This window comes from Callorhinchus milii, unplaced genomic scaffold (assembly GCF_018977255.1).
Source record: "Callorhinchus milii isolate IMCB2004 unplaced genomic scaffold, IMCB_Cmil_1.0 Scaffold16, whole genome shotgun sequence".
Classification (NCBI taxonomy): domain Eukaryota; kingdom Metazoa; phylum Chordata; class Chondrichthyes; order Chimaeriformes; family Callorhinchidae; genus Callorhinchus; species Callorhinchus milii.
Genome location: NW_024704757.1, coordinates 10,277,561 through 10,292,044, shown reverse-complemented (window position 1 = coordinate 10,292,044; position 14,484 = coordinate 10,277,561). Strand labels below are relative to the sequence as shown.

The 14,484-nt window shown below is 42.7% G+C and overlaps 1 protein-coding gene across 1 annotated transcript; it reads right to left on the bottom strand.

The window, feature by feature from the left end:
• Positions 1–4,385: 4,385 nt before the first annotated feature.
• On the bottom strand, positions 4,386–13,753 carry atp6v0cb (ATPase H+ transporting V0 subunit cb). Its single transcript, NM_001292941.1, is given in 3 exon segments — positions 4,386–5,171; positions 9,127–9,310; positions 13,480–13,753. Coding segments are annotated over 3 exon segments (465 nt in total). The 5' UTR covers positions 13,556–13,753; the 3' UTR covers positions 4,386–4,966.
• Between the last annotated feature and the right edge of the window lie 731 nt (positions 13,754–14,484).

Sequence of the window (14,484 nt, the reverse complement as noted above, 5' to 3'; positions counted from 1 at the left end):
AGACGATCTCAGGATGGGTCATCTTCTAGTTGACACATCTGAACTGATGTGAAGATTTAAACGAGGAGGACAGAATGCAAAGTGAGGAGGGGGAGAAACTGGTTAATTAAATGTTTTTCACATTTCACTATTTAGCTATTAGAAAGTCTGCCACATTCAGAAGGAAGCACTGGGCAAGTTCAGGCTGCCTCATAGTGTTAAGGATTTGCCTTGACCTCCATGTCTACCTTGGGTTAATAAGGGAGTTTCCTGGTTTTGCCAGACATGTCTCCTCAAGAATCGTGAACTGCTGCCATCCTACATACTCGGTGCCCGAAATTGGAAAAGTTTGCATTGCCAGCACTGACATCCATTTCCCACACAAACGCATTTCCCAAAGGAAAACCATGGATAACTGCTAAACCTGTGGAAAAGTGGATCTCAAGGGTGAGTTACAGGCTGAAATCCAAGATGAACTTGGGTGGTGTATCCTGAGTGGAGTCTGGAGTGGTTTCACTGTCTGCTGTTTATTTAGCATTTCAGCCTGTTCTCCCTTGTGCAAAGCTGATTGACCATTTCCTGCCTGCTTGACATGTACATTGAATTAAGTGCAAAGTAATCAATGCAAGGTTTGGCAATCACTTGTTTTCATCAAGGAAACAGGATGTCATTACTGGGAAACAGCATGCTTCCCATTTCAGGCATTATAATTAGTCAGCAAGCAGATATTGGCATGTGATTTCTTATTTCTTGAGACTTTGAAATGCTAAGACTAGTCAATTCAGTAATCTGCAATTTTAACTTTTTGCTCTACCTCAAACTGTTCTAATCTTAAACAGAAATAACCCCAATTTTCTCTGATTATTGCAGTATGTCAGGTGATAAGTTCCTGTACCTGACTATGCATTTGTAGAATGAGTGATGGACTAACATGTTGCTCTTTCAATATCCGGTTTACACAACACTGAAGATCTGGTGGACGGTAATTCAATTAACAAGATTGCAATGAATCTAATACACTGAAATATTAATGTGCTGCACCAGGTATTGTCATGGCAACATCAGCAGTGGGTTCGTATGTACTGTCACAATCAGACAGAAGGTGGTAGGAACTAGGCCAGCAAACTGTGAAAATGATTCGGCACAACTCGTCAGAAATGTTTTTGCTTGAGCACAGGTGGTAATAGACTTCCAGAACCTCAAAAGGCTGAACGTCCGGCTTCTGTTCTATGGGGAGAATCAGCAGCGTAACATGTGGGTATTCCAACTGAGCCCTATCCTATCGCACTGCTTTCCAGCAACGGGTTGGATAGTCACGAAGAGCTGAACCCTGTGCGATTTTTTTTCCCCTCCATTGGCAAAGGCCCTGAGGGCATTTGTAATCTGAACAACTGCCCCTGCTGATATCAAATAATTCAATCAGGGTATCGTGGAGTCCTGTAGCTCAGTGGTTAGAGCACTCACTTCACAAGCGAGAGACCTGGGCTCAATTCCAGGCAGGGCGAAATGTTGGGCACGTTTCCTTACTCCACATGCCTCGGTTTACCTAGCAGTAAGTAGGAACCCGGTTGTTAGTCGATCAGCAGATCGCTTTTCTAAGGATAATAATTCTTTCACAAAAATATTATAATCCTTGCATTTGATATAGCGCTTTTCACGTCATATCGACGTCTCAAAGTGCTTCATAGAATAGACTTTAAAGTGAATTGACCGTATATTTGTGGGCGAAACGCAGCAGCCACTTGCGCACAGCAGCGTCCCACAAACAGTCGTGGATTGAAAATGACCAATTTATTACTGTTTTGGAGGGATTATTATTAGGCGTGTGGAGTAAGGAAACTAGCCAAAGGTTTCGCCCTCTGCCTGGAATTGAATCCAGGTGTCTCGCTTGCAAGGCGAGTGCTCTTACCACTGAGCTTCAGGACTCCACGAATAATAATGTGGTCACTAAATCCATGACTGTTTGTCAGACACTGCTGTTCGTAATGGCTGCTGCATTTCACCCACAAATTTACAGTCAATTCCCTTTTTGAAGTATATTCTGTGAAGCGCTTTGAGACATCTAGAAGATGTGAAAAGCACTATATCAAATGCAAGGATTATTATATTGCAAAGCACAGAAATGGGCGATTTTGTCCATCATGTTGGCGGTGTTGGAGCCGTGACCTTCACTCCTGCCTGACACGGTTTCAGGGCCAGCTGGATGACCAAACTATCAATCTGGACCATAACAATCACCATAATGTTTCTAATTCCAGCTGGAAATTTGATTTTGAGCCAAATCACTTCTCAGTGATTGTGGAGAAGAATATTAGCATGAGGTGTGAAAATATCAGACAGACAAGACTTCTACATTCAGCAGGTAGCTGCAGACATCAAACCTCAGAATTTGGCAATGCATTGCAAAGCCACTTCCTCATAGTGAATTGATTAACAGTGTTGTGTTGACACCTACTCATGACTTTCCCTATGAGAACACTGCAGCACAGCAGTGACTCAGTATTGCAGAGCAGCAGTGACTCAGTCAGGTACCATAAAGGGTACCAAGGCCCTGGAGATAGTAAAGCTATGGCCTGCATCATATTCTCTTTGCTGTGTGTTATTCTAAATGTACATTTTTTTCCCCCCCAGTTATATTTCTAATTAGTTTCAGAGAGTGTACTGTTTAGCTTGTGCAGCATTTGAACATGTAGCTCAGTGGATAGAGCACTTGCCTTGCAAGCGAGAGACCTAGGTTGTTCCCAGCAGGGCAAATTTCCTTATTCCACATGCCTCTGTTTACCTAGCAGTAAGGAGGAACCCGGTTGTTAGTCGATTGGTGGATTGCTTTTCCAGGGTAATAAATCATTCCCCCAAAAAATATTTGGTTACTCAATCCACAACTGTCTGCAGCACCCTGCTGTGCACAATTGGCTGCTGCATTTCACCCCCAAAATATAGTCAATTCACTTTACAGCACTTTGAGACACCTCAAAGACATAAGGCACTATATCAAATGCAAGTATTATGTGCAGTGTGCCATCTAATATGCGTGTGTGTGTTCAGCCGGGGGTGGGGTAGCAGGAGAAAAAGACTGGTCTTGGGGGTAGTAATTCTTCCCACTAGTCTCCAGTTAACCCTGCAAACCAAGGTTGTAACATGTTGGTTGATCCTAGCTGAATCAACAGCAGGAAGCTTACCACACAATGTTTACAATGACAAGCTAAGTGGTTTTAACAGGTTAAGTTCCACCAATATCCCCAAAGCACACACTGGGGTTCCTGAACTCTTGCAAATATTTTCCTGGGATTAGGTAGGCAGAGTATGTTCCATGGGGTGGGGGGGGGGAAGAGAGTATGAACTCCATTCCAGACAAGGGAAAATTTCCATGCATTACGTAGAACTCTCAGTAGTTTGGTTTGGATATCTGAAGCATGGTGATGGTTTTCTGAGCAGCTGATCAAATAAAAATCTTAATGTGTGACATACCTGACATGACATAAAAATCTTCATGTGTGACAGGTGGGTGAAAACTGACAATTTGCAGCTGTTTATTTATTGATACGGTTTATTGTTCAGCACCAGTCTTAGATGACTTGTATTGAGGACAAAAAAACATGAAAAATAGGCAAGGAAGCATTTTTCCAAGTAAGAATTTGGTTGCATCTCAAGCATAAAAAGAGAGACTGGCAAGGAGGACACTGGAATAATCAAGCTGGTTGGGTGGGAAAGAAAAAAACAAAAGCATGGTTAAAGAGATCTGTATAGCTAAAGTGATAGATGCTTTGATTGTAAAACTCATGTCAGGGCATCTAAAAAACAGATTTTACTGTAACGTGACAACTATTTTTAGGCAAATGCTGCAGCCAATGTGCACCCAGCAATGCCCCACAAACAGCGATGAACCAAACGATTTTTTGTTCTATTGTTGGCTAGAGCACCAAGAAATTCCCTTACTTTTTCAAGCAGTATCATGGAATCAATGTCCACTTGACCAGACAGACAGGAGCTCAGTTTAATTCTCATCCAATTGACAGCACAAGTACATTGTCCTGACAAACGGCTTCAACCCACAACCTTTGATGCAAAGTCAAGACCTCTACCAGGGGACGCAACACATTCTATTCAGCAAGAAACTTGAGGGGCATTCTAGAATAGTGGAGGAACATTTTTCAGGGCCAGATGGATATCAGTGTTTGCTTCTTGTCAGATAATTCCTTGTTTAAGGATTCTTACAGTTGAAGTGATTTAAATGGCATTTAAGAATGCTAGACTTTCAGGTGAGGAAGAAGGGAATAGGAGGGTGGAGACTCACATGGAGTATAAACACAGCACAGACTGGTTGGGCCAATTGGCCCCTTTCAATGCTGTACATTTGCAAGTCAATTGAATGTTCTTGCGTACAAAAGTAGGCCACTCCAAAAAGTAAGTTGAGGAAATTTTATTTGGAAACATCAGAAATGTGAAACCCAACAGGGTGCACACTTATCCATACATTTGTACTACTGGAAACATTTACATGTGCCTCAAGATGTTAAAAACACAAATAGAATTCACTCCAATACCAGGACACAAGGACTATGATCAGATCCAATCTTTCACCAATTATTACATCCAAGGAGATCTGAGCAAATACAATTACTGACAGTGCAATAGTCTACTTAGATCATGGGGACTCCAGAAAGTTTGCTCCATTATAACAATGTATGAACATTTTAAATCTTTATAAATAAAATATCCAGTGAAAAGAAATGAACATTACAATTTCTAAATTTATATAGAGTGCTCCTCAATGGTAAAATGGATTGGAAATTGCACACAAGTTATTAGGAGCCACTGAACCACCTGGCTCTTAAAACCAGTACAATTGAATATCTAAACACAGGACAGACAATCACTAACATACATTGCGCATTTACAAGAGATTCACTACCAAAGTGATGCAACTGTACACATTCTGGAGTTAAGACCATTAGCATGACAGAGCTAAATTCTATATTTGCAAGATTTATTTTGTGGACAGTATCAGAGCAACAATCAGGCCATACAGCCCCAACACTTCAGCAAAAATGAGGATGAGGATCATCCCAACAAATAACCTTGGCTGCTGTGCTGTTCCTCGTACACCAGCATCACCCACAATTCCAATAGCAAAGCCAGCAGCGAGACCACTCAGACCCACACTCAAACCAGCACCCAGCTGAAGAAAACTCCTGAAATTTGAACAAAAAAACAAAAAAGATTACTTTCTCCAACATACAATATACAATAGAATTTACAAGACAGTATTCTCTGAAGTCCATTGGTGTTCAGGCTCAGGCATATGCTTCATATAATGCAGTTGTCCCCGAGATTACCAAAATGCAGTACAATTCTGGCATAGAGAGGCTGGCTTTTTATTCAAGCAACATCAGCGGCAACCTCAACCTGCAAATGGGATCAGCAATCTTTTTCACAAACCCATTAAACAGTGCAATTAGAAAGGTTACTCTGTACATCTCAATTTCACCCAAATTTGAATATTCTTTTGCTAGTGGCAGAAAGTAAGATAACTCAGCCATCTTAGGAGCATATGAACAGTGTAACTCTGCTATAGACATCTTCCTCATTTTCATTTCCATCTCTACATGCAAGTAGCAAAGGCATGAAATATTTAGACCCCATGGTTAGGTACTCCTGCTTCAAGAATCTTTAGCCTAGTCTACAGGATAAAGCACCAAGACTAAGTAGTAAGTAGCAAAAGGCAATTTTGTACGTGGTTCACCTCAGTTCAGAATTGAGGAACAGACATAGGTAATGCAAAATCACCATTAAAGAGAATGTGAGAAATGGCTTAATGTTATGATCAACTTTTGGCACAGTTAAATACTAAGCTGTTTGTAGCCTTGAAATAAGATCATTCAGAAAGCAAATGTAATTTTGGTGTTAAACTATTACCTGGTGCAGCGCCAACAGCCATGCACATTAGGAGGTCAAACATTGAGTTGGTATCTCACAATGGACTTGGTGCATCCAATCCCTCTCAAGTTGCTTATGCAAGGATTAAGATGGGCTACTCTTTACAGAAGAACACATTTATAAAGGGTTTATTATAATGCAGATTCACCTATAGCACCTTGGGATGTGGTCTGACATTTACTTTGCAAAAACGTCTAATGTGCGTGGCTCATTGTCACAAGCAAAAATGGCCAGGTCAGACACTGCTGCTATTTCCTGTACGCCGCACACCAACCAATACCAACTTTGTGCGTAGTGAATGCAGAAGAGTACTGATTGGTGATAGTGGTTAATATAGCATCACAACTTAAAACCCAATGAATTGGCCGGAAACAAATTGATGCTATTCCAAAACAAGTACTTATTACAGCAGTTCAATTCAGAATTATCGAAAGAGTTGGGAAAATTAGAAACATCTGAACTGCCAACCAGGATACAAAGGACAATTGCTTTGTGACTTGAGAAATCTTTCTCCGCTTCTGAAGGGTGTTCAAACAAACCAGCGGCTGATCCAGTTATAAAACTGGCGGCTTGCATCAGCAGCACACGTTTTTTTTAAAAAAAAGGTCACCAATTCACACTTCAGGTCATTGCTCGTGTGGTGCCTGTGTAAAGCCAAACTTGTACCATACTTTCAGTATACCACAGGTCTACGGTGCAACTGCATTATACCAAAACAAGTTAAGAGGTTGTCTGTTGGGCAAGGCCAGAATCATATTCATCAGATGGCTCTGTGGTAGACAGTAATGCACGTGTATTGAAATTGTAAAAAGAACCTTCAGGTGAACAAAGGCGCAGCCACTCCACAACATGCAATAGGGCCGCCAAGAGTTGTACTCAATGACAGCCAACATCTTGGAAACTTGTACAAGATACCAGAGTGGGTACTGACACCCACAAATCCGAAAGCTTGAGTCAGATCAGAATTGTATTAATAATGCTCATATGAGGGTGCTCAAGATCAAAAAAGACCGCCCTTCAGTGATCCCAAAAATATTTGGGGGTGGGGGAAGATTTACTGCAGGAAGGAGTTGAAAGCATCCAAGTAACCACTCCCCCCCCCCCCCCAATCCAAATAGTAGCAAACCACCACTCTTTAGGCAAGTGAAAAGCTGTCTAATCCCTTGAAACATGCTCTTTTCCAGCCAGGTGGCTCTGCCAGCATACATCACTTTAAACTCAAATCAGAGCTTGAAAAATGCCCATTAATTTGTTAAAATACAACCGCCCTGCTGTAAGGAAGCAGCAATCACTAATTAAAGTTAATTTTTCATCCTAGACTATTTTGGGGGAATGGAGGAAGAAAAGTAGCAAAATTTGCCATTTTCCAGCGAACTGCTCAGGGAATAGGTTGAACAGAATATTCACAAACCTGCAGCTATAATGTAGCTAGTCATATCATACCCACTTCCAGGCCATTGATCGGATTTTGCTTATTCAAGCAGTAGCTTAGCTTTCACAATTTCAGTAAGACAGCATTTTTTTCTTACTGGCAAATTGAACTAATCTAGTTTAATTTACACCTCATAAAACATAAGATACAAGAATTAAATGCTTCACCTCAACATCAGTTGAAGTATTTTTTTAAGAGAACCATCACATGGATAACTGCAACACTGACTCATCCAACACTTCATTCAAATAGGTTTCACATAGATATGTATAGCAATGGAGTTACAGCATTCATTCAACATTTGCATATCAGCATACTGCAATAAAATTAGAGATGGTGGAAGCAAAACACATTGCCCGAAGGACTCATCTGGTGGACTTTAATACCTAGAAAGCTAAAGTTTAAGTGAGCCACTTATAGTGAAGCAAAAACTGTAGAGGAAAAGCAGCCAAATGACTGTTTTCCCAGGAACAATATAAAAAAGGCAGGTACCCATTTACACCCAAGTTTATCAATAAACTGGTTGTGCACGTTTTCAATTCACATGCTTAAACGGCTATCATACTTTACCTTAAGTCCTAATTTTAATTTGTTTTAAGAATATAATCACTTGCCCTTCTGCATTCCTATGCAGTCGTAAGAGCTCACTTGTGTGGGTGGAGCTTAAATATAGAAAAACTCATTTTAAGTGGCGGTTGAATTAGATAGTAGATGCATTCAAGAGGAAACTAGACCTTTGTAATAAACACCTCCAAAAGGATTAGGGGAGATAATTCAAAGGAAACTTTGAATTCCATGGCTTTTGCTCATGTACTAGCCATATTTATAAATGGTGTTATGACTGCAAAGAATATCCAGCACTCAAAGAAAACCAGCACCAAGCAACAAACTTTCAAAAATATCCCAGTTAATGTGAGAATTAAATCAGTTAACACTGATTTAACTCAAATTCAAAATTGACACCAATAATTAAATTGCAGCAAGTTTATATTATTATATTTTGGATAATGGAATAGCCCAAACTCCCAGTTGAATACCTTAACAAAATGGGATATGAACATTCTCAGGAATGCTGTAGCTTTATAGTTCTATAGATTTAGACCAGCATTTTGACATCTCTTAGTACTAGGAAACATCTTAATTCTAGATACCAGCCAACCTGAACCCAAAAAAGCTGTAACCAGCTACTACTAATGTCTCCCATTCCTGTTTTATTTGGAAAGAAAGTTGGTCCATCCTGTATACACCCTATTCCTCGCTTCCCAACTGACACTATACAGGAAGAAAAGGCTTCAGTGCTAGGGAGCGAGGAAAAGAAACCCATGTGGTGACAGGCTGGATTAGATAGTAGTGTTCCCTTAAAGGGAAAATAGCACCTGCTGCATGGTATCTTGGTGAATAAATGCAAGACAGTGCAAATTACCGGAGCTACCTGTGGAATTGAACATCAGCACAAGTCAATGGTTTAAAGGAAAAAACATGGCAAATACCCCAAGTTAATAATCCTTGTATTTGATGTAATGTTTTATCGCGTTAAGAGGTTTCAAAGCACTTGACAGGATATACTGTAAAGCATATTGCCTATTTTGTGGGTGAAACATAGCAGCAAGTTGCACATAGCAATGTCCCACAAACAGCCATTCCTAGTCAGTTGCACATTTTTATAAAGCAAAAATCCTAACTAGTAACTGAGACAAAAAAATTAATTAGCATTGCTGATCATCAGTGCACACCATGCCCAAACTATATATCCAAAATTGTCTGTTAAAATTACTTACTTGAATAATGATATCTTGTCTGTGAGTGAATTGGCAATTAGTACTGCCACCACCAGTCCATAAATAGCAATGATACCTGCCATGACCACAGGAATAATTGACTTCATGATGAGCTCAGGCCTCATGACAGACATGGCAGCAATTCCTGTGCCACTCTTAGCAGTTCCATATGCAGCTCCCAGAGCTGAGGAGAAAGCATTCAAACATCAGAAATTCAATCACAACATCTTTATGTACACTATTCTGGAGCATTAGTATTCTTATAAAAGGTTCTTTTATCCAGAATAATTCAGTTACACATACGAAACATGAAACTGAGCAGCAAATTAAGTAATGGTTACACAATTTAAAACATAAGATTTCTTAGCGAATCTTATAGGTTATGTTTCTGGAAGGGAAATACAAAATGTTGCTTATTAGGCCTGCAGACATTTCTCAAATCTGACATCCAGCTCTCAGGAGCCAAAAGGTTTGACCACCCTGACAAGAGTAATGGGGAGGTTGCGGTTTGCAGGCCATGGTCTGTGACAGAGCACACAACATGCGCTAAATGTCTACTTCATATTCTGAATTTCTAAGATGCAGTTATCCAAAATTCACACCCAACTGTCAGTTTTACTATTGACCTGCTAAAAACTAAAGACGCACAAGTTCCTCAATTACACAATCTGTTACACTGAAAGAAAGCTATGATTTAATTATACAATATGTAACCAAGGCAAACCAGACTAAAGATTAGATTTCCCCATTACTATACTTGACTTGCATTATTAGTCTGGCTCAGGTAGCAGCACTCACACCATTGAATCATAAGATTGCAATATCCATATGAAAAGATCTGTCCTCGCCCATTCTCCAGTGAGGTACTGGTGCGCTGCATTGTCAGAAGTGTCATCTTTCAGATAAGACTATCTTCATGTGGACATAATAAAATGTCATGTCAGTTTAGTTTCTTCAGAACTCTGCAGCTCGTGTACTGTCCCGCACCAGGCTTCGCGACCACATCACTCCCATCCTCGCTCGCCTCCACTGGCTTCCCATCCCCAAGAGGATCGAATTTAAGATCCTCATCCTCGCCTACAAGGCCATTCACGGCCTCGCTCCCTCCTACCTATCCCCTTATTTACCTGCCAGTACCCTCCGTTCCTCTGGCTCCGGTCTGCTCCACATCCCCCGCCCCAACCATTGGTGGCCGGGCTTTCAGCCTCTCAGCCCCGAGGCTCTGGAACTCCATCCCCCAGTGCCTTCGCCGCCTCCTCCCTTTCCTCCTTCAAGGCCGGTCTCAAGATCTTTCTCTTCGACTGTGCCTTCAGCTCCCCTCTCAACTCTACCTCCCTCATCGCTCCCTCCCTTCCCTCCCCTCACCCTGACCATTTCCCCCCTGCTCGGGTCCTGACCCAACTATCCAGCGCCTTGGGACATCCTCCCAAGGTGAAAGGCGCTCTATAAATGAAAAATAAAATAAATGAAATCTTGTTGTTCTACTGTACTGCCCAACAATCAACCATTTTTACTTCATGCTGTAGTGTGGATCCTTGCAGCGGAACAAAATAGCAATTTCCTGTGAAACTCTGCGAGACATTTTGACAGTGCTACAAAAATGCAAGTTTGACAAACCTTGCAGTGTACATTTAATAATTGATCAGGGCTATTCATTTTCATAGCTACAAATTCTAGTATTCAAACACTGAACTTCATTTTTCTTTTTTCAGAATCTAGCTGACAGTAGGCAAGCAATCTGGGTACATACTAAGCAAGTGTGCTTCCCATCGAATAAGATGTGCCTGGCTGACAAGATTCAATCGCCATTTGGGGAGACAATGCATTAATCTATATTCTACCATTCCATGTCAACTGTTAATTCATTACACCATCTATAAATCAGATACCTACAATTTTAGGAGGAAGAAGTCAGCTAACCCCAGCACACATGCAGTTGGAGCGGAAAGTTCCAAGAATCTTAAATCATGTAAATATTCCCAGCATCCTGATTAAAATGGAAGACATGTAGGTAAAAATTGCAAAAACCTCACTCATCAGAATTACAAGCTTTATTTGTTGTACTTCTCTCTGCTTCATTTTTGTTTATTAAGTCAATCTCAATGAATTTCTTGCCTTTTCATATACACGTAAGACAACACCTGTTATCCAGCAAACATCAAGCCAAACTATTTGGGAATTAAAAAGGAAAACACTGATATTGATCAAGTTGACAGAATAATTTAGTCATATGAGTCACCAGTGATACCAAGAATGGAATATCAAGTTGAGTCAGGTCAGTGGCCTCCCAGGATAACCTAAAATGCTTGCCAGTTGTTTCAATTTATTTTATCTCATTTATTTTGGCTCATTTATCAGCCAAAGATCATTGGGTAATAATATCCACTCATCTACACTACATTAGATGAAGTGCATTAAACAGTGCACAATTATGATCTGCTTCCACAAATGTACATCTGCCAATTTATGCCATTTAGGCTGTTTAACATACCGTAATTAACTTCAGAAAGACAGGAAACCAGTAGCAACCAGCTGAATAAGGTCACAGGATAGANTTTTTTTTAACAATTTGGTCTTCACCATAAGAATTTGGCGTAAGTAACCTAAAATATTGTTCAATGCTTGTGAAAAGAACAGTATTTCATCGTAACCAGACTTTAAAAGCAGGCAAATACCATTACTATTAAATGCAAATTAATTTCTCAAACTACTTGCGTCACCCACTTTTATTGTAACATACAAATGGCATTCTGCAATTATTATCCCAACTCAAAAATGAAATAGTTTATATTGCAACATGGGACTTATTCTATTGGCTCAATAATTATCAAATTTACTAAAGAGGATTCTATATAAATCAGCTGCATTAAAACAAAACTAGGTCAGAATATTCTGACAGAATACTGCAGAATGACAGCCAGCTGGGGGTGAGGGGGTAAAAAAAAAAATCACAGGTTGAAAAGAAAAATGATCAATGCTTCATTTGGAAAAATACCAAATCTTAACCCAATTCCTTTATATAATAATTTAGACCTCCCTTGGAATTTACGCCATCTTAAGAAGAAAGCACCATTTCAAAATACACTACAAAAATTGATATGCCGCTGGTTCCACGGTTACCCTAAAGTATGGCTTTCGTCAAATCATTAAGCCTGGGGAGGGGGAAATGGGTGTGTGGAGGAGCGATTAAAACGTCCGGCTGCCGCATTCGATTTCCAAACGGTGAAGGAAATCTGATAAATCCGAATCAACGGTCAGTCGCATTCTCTCCATTTTGAGGGACTCGAATGAGATGTGGCTGCGTTGTGGAAAGCAAAGACTACCTTTGAAAAATCCGTTCTTGAAAATAAAGGCAGTCCACGCATTCGGGGGTGGGGGGGGGGGGGGGGGGGGGTGGGGGGAGGGGAACAGGGGGAGAAAGGGGAGAGGAGGGGGTTGGGGGGGGGGGGAGAGGGAACCTGATCGGCCGAGAACCCATTCTATTGCCTTACTAAATAAATGAACAAATGCCTGCACTACACCAGAGACGGTCAATTTTAGATCACACAACGTCATCCCCATCATATGATCAGCTCGAGACTGCCAGCCCGAAACTTGCCGAACTGCACACACACACACACACAGCCCTCCCCACCCCCTCCCTCCTCCAATATTCCGATCGCCTCTGCGCCACGAAACAGTGTCGGGAGATTCCCAGCTCAAGCCGAAGGCAAAGACGAATCGGATTCGGGGCCGATTGACGGAAACACCCGAAGCGGTATCTCATTCCTCTCACCCCCCCCCACTCCCCCACCCATCACCAACACCACCACCCGCGCGCGCAGCTCTCCAACCCGTCGCGTCGCAGTGGCTGTCCACCTCCGCAGAGGCCGCCATCCACCCGCTGCGGGACAAGTGAGCGATGCCTCGGGCTCTCTCGGGCGGGGGGACGCGGGGAGGAGAGAGAGGGAGGAGGAGGGGGGGGCGGGGGGGAGAGAGAGAGAGAGAAAAAGGGAAGACATCGAAATAAATTATACCCCCACAAAAAAAAAGCCAATCACCTTCACTCGCGGCCATTTTGCCTCATTAAATGTCAAACGTCCTTATAAACGAAAATTGAACCCCCCGCCGCCCGATTAAATGCTTTCGGTTTCTTACCCTGTCGACCCCGGAGGGAAGAGAGGGCGATAGCGAGAGAGAAAGAGACAGTGGTGGCGGGCGGGCGGGTGGGGGTGAGTAAGGGTGAGACATGTCAAGAGCAAACCCCACGGCCAGTCAGGAATTTTTTTTATTATTTTTTTTTAAAAATATATTATTTACCGGCTTCCGTGGCAAAGACAATTCGTTAACCAGAGAGACTTAGAAGAGACTCACCGCTGAAAACCATGGCAGCCGAGGCGCCCATCACCGCGAAAAAGGGCGAGTACTCGGGAGTCTCCGAAGTCGACATCTTGCCCGAGCTGTGAGCTCTGCTTAGGACACGCGTCTAAATAACTACCGGGAACGAACGGCTACGTGCGAAGTGTGCAATGTCGCTCGGTTCCCCTTTTTTTTCCTCTCTCCTTCCTCTCTCTCTATCTCTCTATCTCTTCCCCCCGCTGCTGCTGTCGCTGCTACTGCTGCTGCTTCTACCCGTTTTCCTACTGACGAAATTCACGCCGAGCGGGAGAGGGAGGGAGTGAGGGAGTGAGGGAGGGGCAGTCGGCAACGGCTGCACTCCAGCTGGATCCTGCACACAACTACACACAAAATGGCGGCTCGGAGCGGAGCACGTGACCGCACCCAGTGGCTGGAGGAGGGGGGAAGACTCTACCACCAGCAGCAGCGGCGGCGGTGGACACCGCTCAACCAATTGTCCTTTATTCCCTGTTTCCCCCCCACACCCCCCAACCAACCCCCGTATATTCGCAGCGATGTTGCGTGGATCTCGATCGCCTCTCGACCCCCGGCAGTGGCAGTCGGCTGAGCGTTTGGTGCAGTGGTAAACCCTCCTCGTCCTTGCCCCCTCCCCCCCTACCAACTTGGACTCCGCTGTGGCGGGCGGTCCCCGGGCATCAGCTGCGTCGTCATCAGAGGGAGGAGGAGAGGAGCGGTGGAGGGCGGAGACGCGGGTCCGCCGATGGGCGTTGCAACTCCTGTTAAATGTCAAGCCGCAGAGCTCCAGCCTTTACTGCCTTTTAAAATCTCTCTCTATATCTATATGTATATCTATATCATGTATATGTTGGGCTCAGTCTGCATTTGCTTGAATCCCTTTAAGCTGTCACACTCTCTGTCCGATGGTGCCCCCCACTCCCCCCCCCCCCCACCACCAGGAACCGTGGCAGTTCATTCACATATTTGCCATCTACACGCACGGTATAGGGTTATATAAAATGC